General features: G+C 38.4%; 2 protein-coding genes across 9 annotated transcripts in view; both read left to right on the forward strand.

Annotated features, from left to right (window-relative positions):
• Positions 1-2883: 2883 nt before the first annotated feature.
• LOC113022027 (tubby-related protein 3-like) lies at positions 2884-14070 on the forward strand. The gene is made up of 13 exons (XM_026166991.2): positions 2884-3042; positions 5547-5679; positions 5783-5887; positions 6021-6149; positions 8587-8706; positions 8848-8982; positions 9056-9138; positions 9258-9422; positions 9597-9709; positions 9813-9921; positions 10015-10113; positions 11767-11938; positions 13025-14070. Exons 1-13 carry the CDS (start codon positions 3028-3030, stop codon positions 13156-13158), a joined length of 1512 nt encoding a protein of 503 aa, XP_026022776.1. The 5' UTR covers positions 2884-3027; the 3' UTR covers positions 13159-14070.
• Positions 14071-16594: 2524 nt separating this feature from the next.
• tead3b (TEA domain family member 3 b) overlaps positions 16595-23511 on the forward strand; it is a 29834-nt gene continuing 22917 nt past the window's right edge. For all 8 annotated transcript variants that reach the window (XM_026166992.2, XM_026166994.2, XM_026166993.2 and 5 more), the window contains exons 1-2: positions 16595-16805; positions 17154-17299. The gene's annotated coding sequence lies outside the window, so the exon portion shown is untranslated. The remainder of the gene's footprint in view (positions 16806-17153; positions 17300-23511) is intronic.

The raw sequence follows: 23511 nt of genomic DNA on the forward strand, positions 1-23511 counted from the left end.
CTTCCTCAGACAGTCTTCCCTTTGAGGATATACTCATGTAAACCAGATTTCCCTGTTTCGTCTTCATTGTTTGTGCTTCCTGCAATATGGGCCTTCTCTGAGTTGATTCACTCGGTTTTAGTTCACGTCCTTACCAGCATGCTGTTTCAGCACTAAACCCATGGGTGAACTAAAATACCACGATCATGCCCCCTCCTCAGGTCCAAGGTCAAGCTATATGTATTTCAACATATATCTTCTTTGCTTAGTGTTTGCACAACTGCTTTGAATGGCCTCCATTTCACCATAACAAAGATTAATGTGTTTTCATTTCATTCAGGCTTGTTGTTACAGTTGTTGGCATAGTAAGAGCTGCTTTTACAGCCGCTCTGGTGTAGTCTGTGACACTGCTTCTCATTGCTTTGACGATGTTTACTATCTTCCTCGTGGTGATAAAAATAAAAATAAAATGGGCTGGAGACACACTGTATGGTGAGAGACACACTGTATGGTGAGAAACACGCCGTGGTTTCTGTCTCTTTAAGATCGTGATGGCTTCTCTGCTGCTCCCTTAAGGTCACTCGCCCTCCTTAGGCCGCCTGCCAGCTGCCATGTTACTGTCAAGCATTTGCAGAAATGCCAGCAAGGCCATTAGTCCAGAGCGTTTTCAGCAGTCAGCAGTCTGGACAGTGTGAGCTGCACAGTGATGCAGAAAAACAAAGAGTCTGGCCCATATAAAACTACAAAACACAGTGCTTTCCCATCTTTGTTTCCTATTACTTGTTATTGTTCACTTCTGCTTTGATTTATTTCCTCCCATTCCCTCTGTGAGCACTCAGGCTACAGCCGCATGGGACACGATGATGAAGAAAACCTCCTTTTTAACTGTGAATGTGACAGCTTGTGATTCAAGCCGTCATTTTTAAAATATGTCGAGATGAATCAAATTACAGTTTCTCCATGTTCCCTCTGGTGTCTCCCAGCTGCTTCATGCATTGTTTTCTGTCTCTTGGGGTACAGCAGCATCTGGTGGTCAGCTGAGGAAATGACACTTTGTTTTTGATAGTGACACTAATTTTTAATCTCTATTTTTAAATGAAAGCAGGAAGGAAATCGCAGGGCTTGTGGTTATAACCAGATCTCTAGATTCAGTAGTCTTTTTGTAATGCAGTGTGACTGTGCGGCTACACCTACCTGAATTAAGACTGCACATTTTTGTTTGTTCTGAATCTCTTTAAATTTCCATCTTCCATGTTTCTCCACAGAGTTGATGCTAAAAATCAAAACAAAATGTGCACAGATGGTGAATAGCTGATTATAGTAATCCCAGTTGAACAGTCATGGCATCATGTTTGTCTGCAAGTTCATGGGGGGACCTGTTGCTTGATGAAAATCCTCTTACAACTTGTATCACATGACTACTTTGTGGGCCTCACTGTTTATATGGAGGCTTGTGAGTAGATGAGACACCCTTGCCTAAGAACCACACACCTACTAAAGAATTGTATGTCTATAAATGAGTACATTTTGGTTGTAATACATATAAATATGTACAAGTAGGTTTAAAATCACACGATTTTTGCTGGATGTCTTACAATTCATGCCACAAACACATCATGAAAGAGGCCTGGACGAATGGCAAGTACAGTATGTAAACATTCCATGCAGCACTTTAGAGCTTTTGATAGTCCTTACCATGCAAGCATTTTTCATCTTTTTTTTCCTTTTCTCCTCATGCCATCAGGTTTATGGATGAAGAATGGTTATTACTGCGCTACCACACTCAGTTTCCAATGATACAGGCCAAGTAGCGCTAAACCAATAAGAAGGGAAAGCTTTATGTGCTGCTATCGGGTGGACCTACTTAGGCCCAGTGACCTGTTAATCTAATATATCCACCATTGCATTTGCAGGCTATAGCAAGAGTAAGAGTTTGACTGCTTTATAAATTGTTTCTTTACTACTTTATTAATTGTTTTTGTAAAACTGTCATGGACTGAATGATTCTTCTTAATGCTTCTCAAGCTTCTTCCTTGAAATGAAACAAAATATCTTTGGGTCTTGGACTTTTGGATTTTTATTGGGATTAACAATTAACTCATCAAAAAAATAAATAAAGAAAAACATCACTAATTGTCAGCTTTGTTGACATTTCACATATTTAGAAGTAATTGGTTCCGAAATCCGAATCAGAGAAACTTTATTAATCCCAGAGGGTAATTGAGTTGTCATAGCAGCAAATATACAACAAACAGTAGAAACCGAGTTATGACAGATAAATATTAAGATAGATAGATAAATATAGAGATATAGGCATAAATATGAATATACATATAAATATAAAATGTAGTGGTGTACAAAAGTGACAGAGTGCATTGATGTGTGATTAATTGTGTTCCACATGTGTGGATCTGACCCAAGTGGATGAATTAAAGAGTCTGATAGCAACGGGAAGGAACGACCTACTGTAATGTTCCCTCAGCTAGCGAGATTGAAGAAGCCTGTTGCTGAAACTGCTCTTCAGATTGTCCAGTGTGTTATGGAGGGGGTGGGATTCATTGTCCGTGATTGCCAACAGTCTTGCCAGCATACTGTCACTAATCATCTCCTCCAGGGTGACGAGCTTTATGCCGACAACAGACTCGGCCTTCCTGATGCGTTTGTTTAGTCTGTTTGCTTTGATGCCTGCACCCCAGCACGCCACAGCAAAGAAGGTGGTGCTCGCAACAACAGACTGATAAAACATATAGAGCAGCCACTGGCATGAAAACCTTGAAAAGAAAATTTTCATGTAGTTTTCTGAATGGTTGAAACGCGTGACAAACAACTCTTCTCCCTCCTCCCGAGCCTTTCTTGGTTTCTCCCGTTGACGTGTTCCTGCAGAGCAGATGGCTTTACACATAAATCCTATTAACAACTTTCTGCTGATGGAGATGCAGTGAGCACAGGGTTTTCTCTCTCTGTCATCATCTCCCCTGAGAGGTCTGCTTTTTTATTTTCTAAGCCATAAAAAGAAGCGGTGGGAGAGCTGAATTTGGAGGCCACGTCATGTCTGCAGAGAAGGTAAAAGGTTGAACTTAGGTTTTTGTAGATTTTCTTTAAAAAATATTTTAAATAAGATTACTTTTCTCTGGACTTTAAGCTTCTCAGGGATGAAATGTGCCAATATTTGGGAAGTGGACCACACAAGTTACTTTTATAAGAGTAACTTAACACTTCACATGACGTTATTTATCGATATACTGCAAAGTTTAAAGTTGTACAGGTGAATTTCTCATATTTCTGTTTGTTGTGGAGAGGACACATATTCGGAAGCATGCTTCAGGGATTGAAATCAGTCAGTAATCCAGACGTTCAAGCAAACTGGAATGCTGCTATGGTGGATGTCTGAACCAAATGCAACTGCAAAAGCATTGTCTTAATTCTTACTTTACTTTTATTTCTATATTCATTTATTTATGTATTGTCCTGGATTTTTTGGCAAATCTTGCACCATCAGTAAAATTTGTTAATTTGACTCAGTAACATTATATTTGAGAACAATACAGTTGCATATTGTGTAGTTGTACAACTGACCAAAATTAACTACACTTGTGACTGTTGTTGGTGAAGTCTAAACTTACAAAATGAGCATCAATAATCATAAGTGCTATACCAATAGACATATATAATAAACAAATGTGGTAATGTGGCTAAAGTGTCCAGTGACATTTGATAACTTTAATGCAACAATTCATCACAATACAGCAAATGTCAAATCTGCTGCCATAACGCTGAGATGCGGATTTCCTGTGGACGCAAATAGGCCTGCATTTAATAGGATTACTTTTCCCGTCTCCGGTAGTAGCGATCACACTGACCTCGTTGTCTGTGACTTTAGATGGTGACATATTGTTCCTGTCACTTAGCACAAAAGTTTAGTCCTGAGACTCAAAATATGTATGAGATGTTTGGTAAAATAAAACACTTTTAATTTAATATCACTGATGTAGGCTGTGTGTATTTTACTGAAAAAATATCAAAGCTAATCTCATTGCTTAGATGATTTTTTTTTTTTTTAATAAATAGATATTTCAGAAATGACTATTTATGGCATTGGACATATCTTCAGTTGAATGGGATTCATGTTTTCAAAATGTTAATACTATGTATAAAGAAACAGGCAGTAGATTTATTCAACTTAAGATAATCCATAGGTGGTATCGAACACCGCAACAATTGTATAAATGGAACCTGGCCTCTACGGACGAATGTTGGAGATGTGATGGTCAAAATGCTTCGATTTTACATATCTTATGGAGCTGTTCGGCACTTCGGGATTGGTGGGGAAATATAATGGAGGTCATTTTCAGTGTTTTAAAAAGGAGATTTGGTATCTCACCAAAACTGTCCATACTTGGTATAACCACAGATTTTTCTGATGGAGATTTTTCCAGTTATACAAAAAGATGGATTATTTTGGCTCTTACGGCCAAACAGGTCCTGCTAAGACATTGGCGGAAAAAGAACCCCCCTCCATATGAAGAGTGGCTAAAGACAATGGCTAAGTTGGCGTCTTACGAAAAAGTGACTTATGGTTTATTAGACAAATTGCATCAATATGATTGTATTTGGTCCCCCTTTACAAGCTGGCTTTCTGTAACTTGAAGAACAGAGGAGTAATGACAGAGTGGTGGTGTGGGGATTGGTGTGCGAAGAAAGAATAGGATAACTTCCCTTTGTTTTGTTTTTTGTTGTTTTGTTTTGTTTGTTTGCTTTTTAAACTATTTATTTATGTAGTTTATGTAGAGCCCCCTTGGCTTAAACTTGTATACACTTTAGGAAGAGGTTTGTGTTATAGATGATAAAGAAGGAAAAGCCAAAGAAGAAGAGTTATAAATAACTGCATTTAAGATGCACAAAACAAATGTACTTTATATTTCAGAATCAGAATTGAGTATAAAATACTTTCTCGTAATTTACGATCCCATTTTAGCTCTCACGTTTTCATCAGGGAATCGCAGCAGGCATGACTTCATCACAAAGCAGTGCAGTGGGTGTTTTCTCCAGGGCTTGAAGGCCTTGGCAGGTTTCATAAAACTGTTGCAAAACCTGTTTCTCCTTTTCTTGTGTTTCTTATGAAACGGTCTCATCAAGAATAGAAACAGATTGTTCAGTTCTAGACGAGACAGCCTTACATGCATCACATCATTATTACCTCATGCCCTGTTTCTCCATTAACTTCCTTTAAACAGTCTTTATGCTGATTTACAAATCAAAAGCTAAACTTATCAGGCAGATTTGACAGGAGCTACCAGTGCAAAATAAACAACTTTCATTTCATTTGAATCATTTAGAATAGAAAAAATAATGATACCACTTCTGTTCATCTTTTTATTGTCTTTCTTCCCACTGCTTTCCTCACATCTGAATTTGTGATGGTGAGTTGGTACTTATAACAGTCTTGCTAGTTTGACTAAATCTTTCACTGCATTTTATGTCTTACCATTTTAATTTAGCTCAGTTGTAGTAAGGGCTCTATGAGTATTACCAATAATCTTTTTTGTGTGCTTAAAGCAAATCTATAGAAACCAAAAAAGAAGAAAGAAGAGGCCAATGGTACAACAGAAGCCAAGCTGAATGGAATTGAGACCAAGCCCAAAAAAGCTAAGACAAAGAAGAATGAAGATGTAGCCAAAGAGGACAGTTCTGCCATTCAGAGTGAGGAGATAAAAACAACTTTTACTCTCTCATTTTTCTCTTTACATCTCCATTGTAGTCTAACGAAAGCAGTTACATATCTTTTTCCTTATCAACATTATAGATGGGAAGAAAGTGAAGAAAAAGAAGCTAGAAAAAGACAAAGAGGAACCAGAAAAGGAAAGACAGACTAAAAAGAAAGCAAAAAGTGCTCCAAAAAAGAAAAAAGGTAAGTCAGCAATGACTGTAATATTGAGTTTTCACTGGGATGTGTTAAAGCTGGGGTGTGTTTCCTATACAATGACACTTTAAGTAACTCCCACAAAAATACGCCATGAGTGCACTGATTTCCATTACTATAGATTCAGACTCAGATGATGACGATGAAGAGGACGGTGAAGATACTCCGAAAAAGAAAACTAAGAAAAAAACAACCAAGGATAGTTCTCCACCTGCAAGTTCCACCCGAGAGAAGAAAACTAAAACTAAAGGTATGACGATGAGGAGAAGAAAGCTGTTGTCTAAAGGGCGTTAATGGTGTGCTCTAAACAGAAGTTATATGACCAGATTGTAATTAAGAGGATTAGATGATGTTATTGTGTAATGGCGTGTGAGCCATTTAGTGGAAACACTTCCTTACTTGGCTGTGTTGTCACATAATAATGAAGTAAGTGGTTTTCCTTTAAGTAATTAACTGTGGAAAATGTAATTAATTATTGCAGCATGATGTTACACACCAGCATGTTTTTGAAGTAAGTGAATAAAACATTCTGAATAAATAAACAGAATAATTAATCGGAAAACTGAATCAGTGAAATAATCCAAACAGAACTGAATTTTTGATGTGAAGCCATGTTTTCTAAGAGATATTTTCTTTATTCCATCCCATCATCACTTTCAGGTGTTGCTAGAATGTGGATATTTTTAGTCCTGCTAACAGCATGGCTTTAGCAGTGTGAGTCATTCAGTAGGTCTGTCCACAACTTTTATCCAGATTGAACAAACTACTTAATCTACTGTGGATTCCCAGATAATGTGTCCAAGTGAACCTTAAGTTTGACATTCTTGTGGTTTTATGTTGTGGCATCACCATATAAAATTGCACTTGTTGCAATAGTATTGAGTGCTTGAACAGAAGGCAGCTTGACATCTTTTCAGTTCATTGCGATGTTTTAGCTCTTCAAGACGCTTCAGTTCTCAAAAAACTCCCAGGTATTTAACCCCCAGTGATGGCCTCTTGGAGGTGATCCTAATGGTGACTGACCCACTGTTAATCATGTGAGTCATCATGATGTGAGCCAAGATGTGAAAAAAGGCGTGGGTCATTGCCATCATCGGGGTCAAGGTGTGAAACCTTGCACCACATTGTCTCACCCCATCATCATGAGAGCTTTTGTGGTTTCTTGAGGCAAGGTGTAAGTGGGGCTTGAAACATCTGGGAAGGGATCACAAGATTACGTTGGAGCTGATAGTTGGTGTTGTATGGTAGAATGTGAGGTTTTTGTTCTTGTAGGCTTCCTCAGTTATTTTAGAACTGACACTGCAGGCTGACACTGTGAACATGTTAAGGTGTAAACATGAATACTTTACTCAGGGCGCTTATAACCTTCTCCCACCAGTCTTTGCTTCTGTTCCCTTCATTTATTTGCTCAGTGAATCTGAGCATAAGATATTTGGAAATGATGTTGCTATAATTATTCCCAAAGCGCTCTAACTCACCTGTTTGTCAAGAATTTTGCAGTGAGCTGGTTTTAGCAGGACTCATTCTTTGATTGCAGAAATGAACTATTGGCTCAAATCTCTGCATGAGATACAGTATTTATAATAGAAGATTGGCCACACAATTACTTATGTGATCAATCTCAAAATGCTCTTTGTCACCTTTCACCTACCTCATTTAGTTTTTTCTGCTTGCAGCTTTAATAGTTTTGTTCTGGTTGTCCTGTTGTCAGCTTTCCTTGACAGCTCTAAAACTCACTGTGCACTCTTGCTCAGTCACAAACAACAGGAACAGTGAAAATAGTGGAGATTTAAAAAGAAGAAAAAAAAACAGCCAGATATTATCCTCAAGATACAGTAGACCGTTAAAAGAGAGTAAATATTAGGTAACTGTAAACTTAACTCTTAAGTGAATGCTAATGTTACTCTGTAATTTACTTGGCAGGGAGTTAGAAAGGTTTTTACCAGTGTAGCAGTGCATACCACGGATGTTTAACTATGTTTTTTTAATCCCCAAAGTTCAACACTGCCAAAAACATTCAGGGAGGACTAACAACTTTTAGCAGTCTAAACGGGAGTAAGTCTAAACGGGAGGGCATGTTGGGACAAATTCGTCATTGTGGAAAACGTTTTAAGAGGAAGCACTGAGAGTGTTACAAGTGTAATCGAGGTTCTGAGAATTTGCTCCACAGATTTGAGCAAGGAATTTGTTCAGATCCTTCACGTCACTTTGATGTCCTCCCAGTTATACACTCCTTGTTTTAGCAGCTTGAATCCTAAAAAGGTAAACAAACTGAGGGCTAAAATATGTCGTCTGCGTCCCAGTTTGCTTCATCAGCTTTCCCTTAACTCTGAAAATTAATAAAAGGTACTACTATAATGGAAACTTAACATCTAAATTCGGGTGGATCCAAGCTGAGCCCTAGTCACTCTCACATTCGCATGCTGTCCGAATCTGGGTCAAGATGGCATGCTCCAAGTTAGTTCTGTTGCTACACATCTGTTTCACACATAAATCTTTGTTGACTTAACTGATAACAGTTTGCATTTTTTGGAACTCACACCATAGTGTTCACTAAGATTACTCTCTATACTCTACAAGTGAATTTACATTTTGTTACATTTCTCAGTGTGTGCTTCCAATTCTTCAGGCTATCACATTTAAGAATAGACAACATTTCTATTAAACTATATACTTTTTTTCCTTAGATGACAAAGATTCTGATGGAAAAGAAAAAAAATCCAAGTCAAAGGAAAAAGACAAGAAGAAGGAACCAGCTTCAATGTTCCAGATAAATGAAGACAAAAACTCAAAAAGCAAAAAGAAAGGTGATTGCATTTTTTAAACTGACGAACTGTAAAATTCTGTCTTTGTTTACTTTACCAAATGCTTTGCCGCATAGCATCCATCTTGATGCTTGATGTTAAAATGACAAAAATTGAGACACTTTACACTTGTTTACTGAACAGCGGCCAAATCGGAAAGTGATGACAGTGAAGAAGAAACAAAGTCAACCAGATCAAAGAAAAAATCCAACTCCGGCTCTGCATCGATGTTTCAAACATCAGCAGATAAGGACAAAGACAAGAAGACAAAGAAAAAAGGCAAGTTTATTACTAAAGCTTTCCTCTGTTGTATTCACAGACAAGCGTATAACATCTCTGTTGTTTTTTTCAGCAAAGGCAGACGAAAGCAATGATTCTGAATCAGAAAAAGAAGAAAAAACAAAGAAGAAGAAGGGCAAAGGGAAGAAGAAAAAAGTATCTGACTTCAAACAAATCAACCACAACATTTTAGTCACTTAATGTCATATTACACTTTAACTTTCACTCAGAGTGGACCATGTTTTAAAATGTTCTTATCTATTCTTCTTTATCAGGAGCGCTCTCCCTCACCTGAAATTGAATTTGACAACTTGGAGAAGTTTGTAATGGAGCCAGCTCCGCAGGGTGTGACTGTGAAATGCAGAGTGACTCGGGATCAGAGAGGGATGGATAAGAGCCTCTACCCTTTGTATTACCTTCATCTAGACAATGAAAAAAAGGTCAGTATCATGTTTTAAAAAGTTGCAAAATGCAGACCAAAATTGTAAACACAGTACAACAGCACGTTCAGTAGTTCTCCTTTCATTTATTAATTTTAATTACTGTTATCATGGACAGTTGTCATTTGTCGGTGTCTTGTCCCCCCCCCCCTTTTTTTCTTTCTTTCTTTGTAGACGTTTCTACTGGCTGGACGGAAGAGAAAGAAAAGTACAACTTCAAATTACCTCATCTCCATCGATGCCACAGATTTATCAAGAGGAGGCGAGAATTTTGTGGGAAAGCTGAGGTAAAAGGATTTTTGTTTAAATTGCAAAGCAGGTAAACAAACTGTCACGTATAAAGTATTAATTAGGTGCATTTTAACTGAATGTGTTTTATACATTGCCCAGGTCAAATTTAATGGGGACTAAGTTCACTGTGTTTGACAACGCTGTGAATCCTGAAAAAGCTCTTCCAGACATGTCTAATGCTCGGCAAGAGTTAGCAGGCATCATCTATGTAAGTCATTTTACTGCAGAACGTTTAACTACAGTACATTGTATGAATAATAAGAACTGTATTTGATTTTGTTTTGGTTATTTCTGACAACAGGAAACCAATGTCTTGGGAATAAAAGGACCCAGAAGGATGACTGTCATCATTCCAGGAATGAGCAAAGACAACGAGCGAGTACCCCTCCGACCAAGAAATGTAAATTCATTGTAAATGCAATCATATAAAACACCAGTTCAATGAGGGCAAAAGATAAAGGCCTATATGAAAATTCAATATGAATTGACTAGTCATAGTTTTTGTTTTGTTTTTGAAATGAAAAGTAAATTCACTCCTTGCTTAAATCTGATATTATAGTCACACAATCTTAAGTCACACAATCCTGGAGAGTAAGTGGAGGCCTGAGGAATGGAAAAGTGTACTGGTACTGATTTTTAAGAGTTATGGTGATGTGCAAAGCTGCAGTATGTACAGAAGGAATAAAGCTGATGAACCATACCACGAGGATATGGGAAAGAGTTGTTCAAGCTAGATTAAGTAGGGAGTTGATAATAACTGAGCAGCAAATATGGTTTTATATTATGAAAGAGCACAACAGATGCAATATTTGCTTTGAGAGTGTTGATCGTGAAGTGAAGTCCAGGAGTTTTACTGTGTTTTTGTTGATCTAGATATGATAAGTTGCCAAGAGAATAGTGGTGCAACGGATCACGGTTGATCCGTAATCCGAACCGATCGCACTCCACGGTTCGGGACGCACGTGATCCGAAGATTCAAAAAAGAAGGAAAAAAGTATGTGTATGGTGCGCGTAGTCAGTCTGTCAAGTGATAGTTATGGCCAGCGCTGGTGGTCCAAGTGGAGGAGTAGAGGAGTTTGCTGCATTTAAGCAGCCATTTGCTCCCCAATCCGACCGGGCTAAAGCTATTACAAAAGCTACTGGGGTGTTTAGCTGCAGACGGGAGGTCGTATTCCCTTGTGCAAAACAAGGGGTTTAAACTATGATGAACGTGCTTGAGCCACGCTATGATATCTCGTTGCGTGTCCACTTCAGTGACAAGATTGTACCAAGGCATGTATGAGCAGGAAAAGTTTAAAGTTATGGCTGAACTGTCCCAGGCATCTTCTGTTGCCCAACTACAAATGGGTGGACCTCCAGGTCAACGGAAAGCCCTGTACTGCCCTATACTGCACCTTAATTTGTTTTTATATAATTTCGTGGAATGAGTCTTGAGCTGAATGTTTTTAATAGGCAAACAATTTTGTCTTTTTTTCTTTTTTTGCTGATCCAAAAATTGATCCGATCTGTGACTTAAAACCGTGATCCGAGCCGAACCGTGAGATTTTGGATCCATTGCACCACTACAAGAGAAGAACTGTGACATTGCATGAGGAAGGCAGAAGTGGTAGAGAATTATGTGAGGGTAGTGCAGATGGATTCAAGGTGTCTGTGGACTATGATATTTACAGAGGCCATTGTGATTTGTAGTGAGGGAGCAGATAGAAGAGAGTTTGGAGAGGTGGAGGTGTGCTGCGGAGAGAAGAGGAATGAGACAGAGAGAGCTTACTACGTGTTCTAACTCTGCACTCTTGTGCAGTCAAGCGTAACACCCAACAACTAAGATTAGTTTTGTTTCTAAAGAATGCAGATAAATAACTGTAATTTGTCATCTTAATCATTAGAATAATAATGTGCTTTACTATTTTTCTGCTTTCAAGCAAAAACAATAAATTTGAATATTCACAAATGACTTGTTAAGCCTTGTCTATAGCATTAAGAGCAACACAAGGCCAGTGGGAATGAACTATTTGATGTTGACGTTTACCACTTATGTTTTGTTAATTCTTTGCAGGAATGCGATGGCTTGCTGATAAGATTCCAAAACAGAAGGATGGAAAATCTGATCGAGCTTCACAACAAGACGCCTGTGTGGAACGAAGAGACGGCATCTCATGTGCTAAACTTCAATGGCAGGGTCACCCAAGCCTCCATCAAGAACTTCCAGATCGTCCACAACAAAGATCGTGAGTGGCTTTTGCTTGTCCACAACTACTATATGTTAAATAGTTGGGCAAAGAAATGAAAAGCAGTTTACTGGCAATGCATAAAACAACAGAAAGATCTACACAACCTAAATGAGTATCTAGGTATTACTGCTGACAATGTCCATCTCCCAATAACCACAGTATATCCTGCAACCAGCAGAATAATGTGCCATGCCACAAAATTCAAATCATCTGAGAAATTATCCCCTGAAGAATACAGTGAGTTCAGTGTACTGAAATTGCCTGCACAGTCCCCAGATCTCAATCCACCAGAGCACCTTCGGGATGTGGTGGAACATGAGATTTGCATCATGGATGTGCAGCCGGCTGCATTATGTTATGTCAATATGAAATAAAATCTCTCAAATAAAATCGTAGTTAACCTAACCCCATGCATGTGTTTGGACTGTGGGAAGGTGCTGGAGGAACTGGATTGAACCCATGCACGCACGGCGAGAACATGTTAAGGTGTGCACTGGGGGCAATATTGTTAACCACTGCATTGCTGTGCTGCCCCACAAGGAATTAGGCAGTTTTTAAGCCAACAGCAGGCCTAACCTGGTACTAGCAAACTGTACCTAATAAAGTGGCCAGTTAAATTATGTCTCATAAGACAGACATTGGTCAGTGATTATTTTATTTCTGCCTGTACAACCCTTAGATACAATTTTAAAAAATGATTTCTTCTGAAATTTAGAACTGCAGTTTTTCATATTTGAAATTTCTTATTTATGCCAAATGTTTTGTTTGTTTGTTTGTTTGTTTGTTTGTTTGTTTGTTTGTTTGTTTGTTTGTTTGTTTGTTTGTTTGTTTTAAAATCCCAAGTCAATTATGAAGTTTATATGCTGAACTTGCTTCACAGTCTTTAGACTGACCAAGCAGTTTATGCAGAATAAACGAATATGGGGATTCAGCTTGAATATTTTATTACTTCTAAGTATGTACATTGCCATGATCCATCTTATTAACTCCCTGCCTGCCTACTTACGTACCTACCTACCGAAACACTACCTATTTATTTATTAAAATAATTGCTCCATTAATGAATTCTTTTTCTTTTTCCAGTGGACTACATTGTGATGCAATTTGGACGAATAGCTGATGACATTTTCACACTGGATTACAACTACCCGCTGTGCGCTGTGCAGGCCTTTGCCATCGCACTTTCCAGCTTTGATGGCAAAATCGCTTGTGAATAACACACAAGTCTTCAGTTGTGGACTCACACTTAAACCAGCATGCAACAAACCCACATTCACATCAGATCAACCCAGCGTCTTTGGACTCGCCTACACTTCCTGTGATAGGTGTCGATAACAGCAATGGTTCCTCAAATGTGACAATACCTGCTGTTGTGCTGCTGTTATCCGTGTGAGTGCCCCCAAGTGTAAGACACAAAATTGTTGTCATGTTATCGTCTGATCTTGCATGACATGGTGCAGAAGAATCCTCTGTTTTTGATTCTCAGTATTTCACTGCAATCATCTGAACTTCTGGGAACTACAGAAAGACACACCATTGGGAGTCCAGTGACTGGAGAGCTATGTTTCAGGGAGATAATTGTACACCTCATTTATGAAGGTGTTTGAAGACTACTAACATCATTAAAGGATGTTAAACCGTGAATTACGGTAATTTTTTTGCTTTGTTGTGCTTTGAGGTATTGTGTTGCTGTATAGCGCCAATTTTTTGTGTCAAATGTGACCGCAGAAACACCAAATTACAATAAAAATGTTTCTCTTTAGGGCAAAATGAAAATTATACTTTGTGACAGTAATCATCTGCACAAAAGACACACTTTTATTTTAAGTTTATTCAATTTTATTTAGTGACTGTGAAACCGTTTTGTGTATCTGTATACATTAATATACACATAGGTGTGAAAATCTTTTTTCTAGGCATGTACGTTACGTTTCTCCAAATATATATGTTTCTAGATAACTGGCTCTAATGTGAACTCCTGTAGGTTTTTGTATGTTGTCTTTTTTAATTTCTTTATATTCATAAACATTGCCTTCGCTGCAGGCTTATGGGAATAATTGAAATGAATTAAATTTCCTTGTTAACTAAATCGCTTTGAAGTCAGCTTGTATAAATGTATGTTTTTGTCATGTTTTTGTTGTTGTCATTTTTTATCTTTTCTTGTCGCCCTGATTCACAGTAATATAGTAAATTTAGAGTGCTACTGACTGTTTGCAGATGGTCAGTACCACTCAGTACCACCACAGAATTACAAGACTTGCAGGTTACCCCAATCCTTCTTCCAACCCTACAAATGGTGTTTTAATGGGTGTTTTTAAAATAAAAAAAAATCTGTTAGAACAGATATTTATAAAATATGTTTTATAGTTCTATCTTCTCATGCGAGAGAGCGCTTGGCAGATATTTAGTCACATTCCAGTTTCCAGTTTTACAAACACCCACGATTTTCTTCAGTTGCCTGTATGTTGAGAGGAGCTTCACTCAGCATGGAAAAACCTCTTTGAACCGAGGGCCTCCAGAGTAAGTGAGAGGTGTGTATTCTGCCTGAACCTGCTCAGGCAGTTGTCCAGACTCGCAAATTAAATGAAGCCTAAAACTGGCAGCTCCTCTGGAGAGATGCTGTAAGGTGAGTTCTTCCTACCCCATTGTTTTTTTCTATAATGTGAGCAATAGTTAAACAACTGCCAACATTATTGTAGTCATGCTGATACATTTGTACTCTTAGACACAATGTGTGAAAATGACTGTACACTACTGTCTTATATGTGTGTGGTGTATAAACGTTCATAATCTAAAAATGTTGCAACCATGTTATTGACCAACAGAAGGAGCTGTTGCTGGATGGAAAGGTGTGAGTGTAAGCTTATAAGATTTACAGTGATACACACATGGTTACTAGTTAAACCCTCTTTCCAGTAAATAAGCGATAATACGAGGGAGAGCAATATTCATAGTTTCTATGGGAATTTAGTGTAATATGAGCATTTACAGCGTATATTTGTATAATTGCATGACAAATGTATTATTATTTGTATAGATAGACTAAAATGTGAAAGTAAAACTACAACAAAGACTGTTACAGATTACACTCACTAATTGGCTATATACTTGAGGTAATTATACAATAAATGCCAAGAAAATACTATATAATATAATATTAATATAATATAAAATATTCCATTACTAGTAAAGGTCCAGCTTTCATTTTTGTGTCTCTCTGTCAATAACATTTAAGCAGTAGTAATGCTCCTTCTGATTCTCATTCTCATTTATGGGAGCTTTAAATTACTCTCTGTGAGTTATGCAGGTTTGGCTGCATTAATGTTAACATCTGTTAGGGGAAATTAAAGTAACAAAATTCTAGGGGGGAAAACTGTTTTCCTCACATGAAAGTTGTCTAAGAGAAGGATTTGCATTTAAACTGTTGAGAATAATCAAAACCTTAGACTGGATTACATATTCTAAATAATATTAGACAATATTTTAGTACTTTTTTTAATATAGTAGGTTTTTTTTTTGCATATACTAAAATCTAAGAAAATTATAAGAAGAAAGAGGAAGATGTCAAATGGTTGAATGACAATAAAGCTGAGTCTGTTATCTATTTCTAACTAAAGCTTTTCATAATACATCATTTGTATATTTGTAGTATTTCTCCATTATTAAGTACCAAACATCAAGCTGAGGTTTCTGTTCTTTAGATTTGAAGAAAATTAAATATCAACATAACCAGACGCACAGAGTAAACCATTGAATGTGTGCTGTTTGTTCTGTGTGACATTGAGATGGCATCATTTTTCTATTGAGTGTGTAGGGGACCATAACATTTTCTTTTTCTCTGTCTTACTGTAAAATTAAGACTAAAATTAAGTTCCGAGGCAACATGAAGGTGACTCCATCATTTAGTAGTGAACATATTCGCCTTACATGCAAAAGATTCCTGCTTTTAGAATGAGAGAAGACATAAACCCAGCCTTAGGGAGTCACGAGCCCAGGTAATCATTTATGTGCCAGAAGGGGCATCCAATGTGAAATCTGTGCCAAATCAGATATGCATATCCATCGCTTGTGGTCGCTTCTTGGGGATGAGCCAGCAGGTGAAAATACCTCCAACATATAAATCCAATTTATTCAGTAGTGATTAGTAGTGATGTAATTTGTTGTGATCTTCTCTGTTCTGTTTATATTTATATACTATACCATATTATCTCATCTTTTTATCACTAATATTTTGGATAGGATAATATTGCCACATGTAACTAACTGCACAATTTTCCATTTTAAACCCTATATATTATTATTTAGAAAATTTTAAAAATTGCATTAAGGTTTTGAAACATTAAATATTCCATGTTTCTTTAAAGTTATCTACAGTAATAAAACATAATAATAATAATGTTTTAGAAAGATTCATTTAAAGACTGTTCCAGTGTTTTTATATAAAGCCACGGAGTCTTTTATGTAAATCCCCTTTATATATTTCCTACCTTTGACATATTTCTGCGAGTGTATGTACTGCCAGACTGGTTTTTCGGACAAGAGTTTCCAATCAGCGTTCAGGGATTTTGTGGGCGGGGCCTGCGGTGAAGTCACTACCCACCCCCCCCCCCCCCCCACCCCCCTCCAAAACCTTGTTGATTGACGCGCACCAATGGCTCCTCCTTGAAAGTCTTTTTTTCCCTCCCCCTTCGTTTTCCAGTGTAGTGCGTTGATTTCATACCAAAGTCATACTTAACATTCCACTTATACTGTCAAACCTCTGAGAAATATTAAGGAAAACAACAGCGCGCCAAAATATAACAAAGTTACTGAATTGATCAGTTTCCCCCACTGAGGAGAATAAGCTGACTGCAAGAATAAAAAGGTAAGTCTTCCACAAATGTTCCCTCTTTCTGTCCACAGCCTTTTTTCTGGGGAGTTTTTTCATGCCGCTTGTCTCGGTGAAGTTTTCAGATCATTGTCATTTTTTACATTTTTCCGCGGAGCTCCCTGCGTTGGGAGGGAAGAAAACATTTGCAGTTTGATACTCTATTGTGTTTGACTTTCCCAGTGTGCATGGATATCTTTGGCAGCCTATGTGCAATCATATTTCCACCGGTAGCCCGCTCATTGGCACATACTTTTACCTAAAAGAAAAAAAAAGAAAAGAAAAAGGGTTTCTCGTTTGACAGAAGGAAATGGGAAAAACATGTTTGTTTTCTGTCCCGGACAGTTCATACCTGGATCCAACTCTTCCAGCCTTGCTCCTCAAGAAGAATCCAACAGTTTTACAGACAAGCACGGAGAGAGACGATTTGGACGAAAACGTTTTAGAGGAATACACAACATCAGCGTGATTTGGACCTCTGCATCACTAAGGTAAGACAGCTTCTTGATTAGGAAGCGAGGTTAAATAAATTCTGGAGGTCTTGTTGATGCTTCCTACATGGAATTACAAATACAGAGTAGTTTTCTTGATAACGCCTAAACAAACCAAGATTATCTCATATAAAAGTGTGTGTGTGTCAGCTCAGCTACGTCTGCTTTCGCTTTAGCTCTTGCCGGGCAGACTGTGAACAACATTGCAGTATGTTAATACATTTTTAAGACTAAATTTAAATCAAGCATTTTTTTCATCAAAACACTCACAAATTAATATGAATGATTTTTAAATGGTTTGCAATGAATCAAAGTTTTAGATTAGAAAACCAAAGCTTTTTTTTTCACTCACATCTGGAATTACACCTTAAATCTAAATTTATTTATGTACATGCATATTGAGGTGTACAAGACTATGCAGTGTAAACCACAGAATAAAAGTTGTTATAGAAAGTAACTATCTGTCTATCTATGTAGTTCTTTGTTCTTGACTTTTTCAAACGTGGCATGTGATGATACACTGCAAAGTCCTTCTAAGTACATAATTCATAGGTGAAGATTTGAGATGCGTGGATACGTAGCGAGCTAATTGTATAATTATATGAGTGCCACCTCAGGCTACACCTGCTATACAACTGTGTGTGGTTAGTAGAGACCTAGGCGAAAATAATATGTGTCCGTTTTGACAGAGCCAAACGTTGGCACCTCCTTTATCCTAAGTTTGCGCGGTCATATGAACTGCACAGTTAAATCACTGACAGTCAACACGTTTGACTCAACGGCAGAATGCGGTCTGTCAGGTTGGTCGCTGTTAGCAGAATAACCTGTTAACGTCTGTTACTGTTTCCTCTCCAACATTTCCTAAAATTCAAGGCAGAAGGAAAGCCTTTCTCTTTTTTTTTTCTTTCACATCATTGTCTTTCATAAACACAGTTGTAAATTAAAGTATGACATTGATTTGGTGTAGCCCTTTAAGCCCGCTCTAAAGCCTTTTAAAGCAGAAGGATAATCGGCTATCAAATAGGGTGTCTCTTTTCTTGCTGTCACGTTAGGTCATGGTTGAGAAGCCAGATCTCCAGTTTGGGGCCTGCTTAAGACCTACATGTGGAAATGTTCTGAAATGAAACACCAACATGAACAACCAAACAATGTGCCCTTGGTAAATGAGACACGCCAAGATGCCTAATAATAGATTTTGATGCTGATGGGTAAATCTGGAGAGGATTAAGCATTCTGCTGTTCCGTCAGATTCTCTTTCATTGTTTTCATGCAGCCTGAATACATCAGGCCTCCCACTGTACAATGTGGTCTTTTTTTTTCCTTGAACATACTTTATATTTCTTAGCAATTGCGGATTCAGCATTTACACTTTGTACTTGTGTAGGAGTTAAATTAAGGGAAAGTTTTATAGCTTTACCATGTCACGGAGGTCAATTAGATTACTTGTGGTAGTATCCCCTAAAAGTGGCTGTTTTCTCTCCTTTTTTCATCCCCAGCTGTGTTCCTTCGGGCTGTTTATTAGAGGGAAGAGTTAATGAGCATGTGTTCTCTTCATTAGGGTAACAAATCAATCCCCTTATGTTTTTGATTTTTCTTTTTAAATATGCTTAATCAGAAACTGTAGCTACTATAGGTATTTCAAATTATTTGTGGTGTAGGGCTAATTCCAGTGGTGAAGTGCATCCTGTGTTTGCGCTGCAGAGAGTTTACTTTGGATGCAGGTCTGTTGACCGTTTGTCAGTAGCAGCTTCACCCGTTTGTGTCAAACCCACAGAAGACCAGCTAATGAGCTTTTGCCCATTTGTGCAGACATTGGTCGCTTTTTAGCACCAGTTTCAGAAGTTCTCGTCCAAATGGTGGACACTTTTGCCTCTGTCAACCCAGACCTGAACAAATACCACTTATGTCTGTGCGGTGAGGACGCAAAGAGAAAAGCCTGCAGCTCTCAGCAGAAAGGCATTAATGATGATCTGGATTACAATATGCAGTTTGACACTGTCAGCTAGTAACGGCTGGACTGAGCTACTTGTTGGAGTCATAGAGCCAAAAAAGAAAGTGTCAAAATAGAATTCACTTTGAAAGTCCTCAGTAATGCAATTTATCAACATTTTATTCACATTAATTCACTGCACATGTTTACATATCCTCCAAACCATGAGGTTTGAACAGATAAGCTTTCTGGCCTCCTCTTCAGACCACTGAGGGGAGGAGCTGGGGAGTGGCTGAGAACAGAATACTCTTTGTGTCAGATGTCCCCAAGTTGCTAAAGGTTTTAGTTGTTCTTCCTCTGGCAACCAAGAGTTAGCAATGTTCCACATTTCTTTACTTGAAAGAAGAAGTACTCAGAAAGAAATGTTATTTGTGACAATGTCTGTCTCCTCTCCAGCCTCCATTATAAATAACAGGAGGCTTACTCCTGCACTGCTTCATAAAGTGTGTGTGTGTGTGTGTGTGTGTGTGTGTGTGTGTGTGTGTGTGTGTGTGTGTGTGTGTGTGTGTGTGTGTGTGTGTGTGTGTGTGTGTGTGTGTGTGTGGCCTGTGTCGCACTGGAGCTCCAGTGACCCAAGGGCACTCATGTGAAACTCCTTTAATCCCTCTGCTCAGTGTTTTGGGTTGGGGGATGATCTCCCTCTGCAGCACAGTTCATTTTAGTTGCTCCTAATATAAAACATCACAGGTGTAGTCGTTTTTAGGCTGATTAAACTTTTGTCTTCAACAGAAGAACAAGTTTAACCTTTGGGTGTGCTTTTTATGTAAGATTGGAGTTTTTTTTCCCCTTGTGATACAGCTCGTATACAGCTCTGATCACAGCCGTGGCTGCTTTTAAATGCCTTGTGCCACGATTTATACGGTTGCATGAATTATTGGCTGGTGCATTCTGCTGCAAAGTTATGCATGTCTTAAAGGTTTCACAGATTATGGCTTTAAACCGCTCCTCTCACCACAAAATGACCAATTCAGGCTAGAATGGCTTCTCTGCTACGTTCCCCAGAAAATTTCCGATTAAAATGCTGATTCAGGCTGTAAAGAAGAAAAAAAAAAAGCTCTCTGGCTTTCTGGCCCTGCTTTGTGTCAGTCTTTCCCTTTTCAGCTGGATTAGGCTTAAATCTCTGAACGTGTCACAGTTCAAGGTAGACCAAATAGCCAGCAGCATCCAGTGTTAAAATAGAACAACAAATGAATGAATCGGGCCTTATGTTCATGCTGTGCCTTGACGTGTGATACTCATTTATCCGCCTTAGACTCTGTGACTCATAGGAAACCAGCCACCTCTTTTTGCCTCCATGCAGCATGTTAGTCGGTTTCCATGCTATGTGAAATGATTAAAAGAAAGCAATAAATAATAGTCATTTCTCTTCATTTTCATGGTGTAAATAATCGAGGAATGTGTGCCAGACACTTCCAGCTCAGATCGCTTTCTTTTCTGCGTGCAAGACGTTATTCTGAGCCTTATTTTTTTCCTCGGGCAGGCAGCTGGTATCAAACTGCAAATGTCTGACTTGACAGAGTGTGCATGTGGTACGTGTGTGTTCATGTGTTTGTCTTAGCTTTTCCCTCTGCCTTTCTTTCTGTCTCTTGCCGTGTGAGCTGTTGGCCGTCCAGCCCTCCTCTCACTCTCAGCTCTGATTGTTTCCTGAGTGCCTTGCCAGATAGGAAGTAGGAGGAAGTTATTGGAGGAGCTGGAGAGAATTTATTAGGGCCAAACACAGACACAGAAGGGAGAGGGGAAGGTGGTGACTGATTTTTTTTTTTTCTTTTTTTTTTGGAAGATGGGCTCGTGCTTTCATGAGTCTTAAAAAGGCAGTGGTGCCTTCAGCAAACGCAGAGAGCACACAGCTTGACACTTGTGCCAGCTCATCACCTTAGATTTATCTCCTAAATGAAGGCGCTGCAGTTAAACATGTGCATATGTGTGTTCTGTGTAAGGAGGAATAAGGCCATGTTTCTAGCTCTTGTCAGAGAGCAGCTTTCCTGGCCCGGAACCTAAAATGTTTTCTTTATCTGTAATCTGACCTTAGAGAGCAGCTGCTCCTTCTGCCGCCAAGACCTGTTGTTTCCCCTGTTAAATGTGTGTGTGTGTTTGTCAGACTGTTGGTGTGTGTGGTGGGGGTCTCACTTTGAACGAGAGCACTGACCCTACAGCTGTGAGCACCCTTCAACCTTAACAAGATGTGTGCTTCTCTAATGTGGAGGAGTTTGGGTCTGTGATTTGTAACTGTGTATACACGAGACTTTAAGTTCAGTGGAGGTGTGTTTTACTCCCAGCTAAGCGGGGGGGCTTATGTCTGCCAGTAGGGGCCTGTTCTTTGCCAACAAGTGTCCCAACTCTTACAGCAACTAAACAAAGACTTCATTTATAACGACAGGAACAAATCTTGTAGTGTACAGATGGAAGAATATACAATCCGACTGTGAGCAATGACAGAGAGACATGCAAACACAACAGGCTTGATGGATCAACAGTGGAAGAGACAGATTTGAAGGAAATCTGTTAACAATCTGCTTTGGGACATGAGTCAGTAGAACTGAGTCATGGGGTGTACAGAGATGTGAACAGATGAAGGAAGCTGATCCTTTCATGGTGCTTTGTTTGGGCTTTATCTGAAAAAATAAATAAATAATACAAACGATATGCACTACCCCAAGTGGCCAAATGAATCAGATGTACTGACATTACAGCCAAAATAGCGTTTTGCATCCTGGTATTCAGCTAGTGAGGTTTATAAATAACTTCATTCTATAAAAAATTATGGCTGACACACTGAAACAAAATCCTAAAGCAAATGCGCGTGTTGCATTACATACACCTTCATTTTGATAGGGCATGTAGAATTTTTTGTTTAAAAAATAAAAGGAAAACATCTGTAAAGATATATTGCAAATATATCTAATGGCTGTGTCAGATATCTTGTTTATAACCTTGGCTCCAATGTGTCTTCTACTGTTTCAGTCCTGTGGACCAGGTTCAACTTTTTAATAGTTGCTGTTAAAGGCTTAAATATCACAATGGCAAAAAAAAAAGGATGATTTCTGTACCAACGTATTAGAGATCACAGAATTCATGTTATATTTACTTCGGGTGTTTTTAAAATTTTAAATGAGTTACATTTACAAGATTGTGTTTTCTACCTTAAATTCAGAGTAGGAGTAACCAGAGTAGTTGATGGTTTTATTATTAAAGCTTCTAGTGTATTACTATGATCCATCCTGTCTGGTCTTTACTGCTTAAAAAAAAAGCAGTAAAGAAATTAAGAATTTATTTTTATAACATTTTTTTTTTCAATTTTCAACAGAAAATGTACTTGCTGCATTGACTTCATTCTCCATCTAAGCCTTGTTACTGGCGTTTTACACAGCCAGAAACTGCAAGAAAAATAAATGTATTAATTAAAAGTGATGAATTTGTCAACAGTTCTCATGACAATTTTTTTTTTCACGGAGTGTGCAAATAACTCATAAACAGAGAAGTTCAGTGGAACCAAAACGGATTCAAATGGAGTCAAACATTATGCTCGTCACATCGACAGCAGAAAGTTGAGGGAAAATTTCTTCCTGCTCTGCTAAACCATGACATGCTCCCTCGGATTTAACAAGTACTGTCATTGTGAAATGGGCACTTGTAATTGGTCGGGAGGGCATTTAGTTTCATTTTTATTGAAATAATTATTTTGAAAATAGAAAATAAAACCTAGTAAAATACTTATCATGGGCTGTCAGGATGGGTCCATTGTTGAAGTGGGTGGGCCCAGGACTCTTAGGCTGACCCACAATGCTGTAGACTGTTTAGAAAAGATGCGTATAGCCCTCTGTCACATCCCTAACTTTAGCAGAAAACAAAGAAGAAGAAAAAAGATTTGGCTCCTGTACTGCTGTGAAGAAGGGTTGGCTAGTCAGACCAAAATATTTTTTTGTATATGGCTATAAACAAGTAATTTCCATGACTGAATGTTAGCATAGGGGTCTATGGAGTCTGATGATCTTTAGGAGCCAGCCTCAAGTGGCCGTTAGAAGAACTGAAGCTGTTGGCTTCATTTTTTTTAAGTTGTGGTTTTGTTTTTTGGGAGGCCTTTCTGTGACACGTGTAACCTGGGCGTTGAAATAATAGTTTCCCTTATTGCTATACAGCAGAAGCTTAAAGCTTAACTTTGCACTTGTAAGCTATTGGACACATACTGTGCCCTTCTGGTACTTACACTGCTGTCCTAGCTCAG

This window comes from Astatotilapia calliptera, chromosome 5, assembly GCF_964374335.1.
Source record: "Astatotilapia calliptera chromosome 5, fAstCal68.1, whole genome shotgun sequence".
NCBI lineage: Eukaryota > Metazoa > Chordata > Actinopteri > Cichliformes > Cichlidae > Astatotilapia > Astatotilapia calliptera.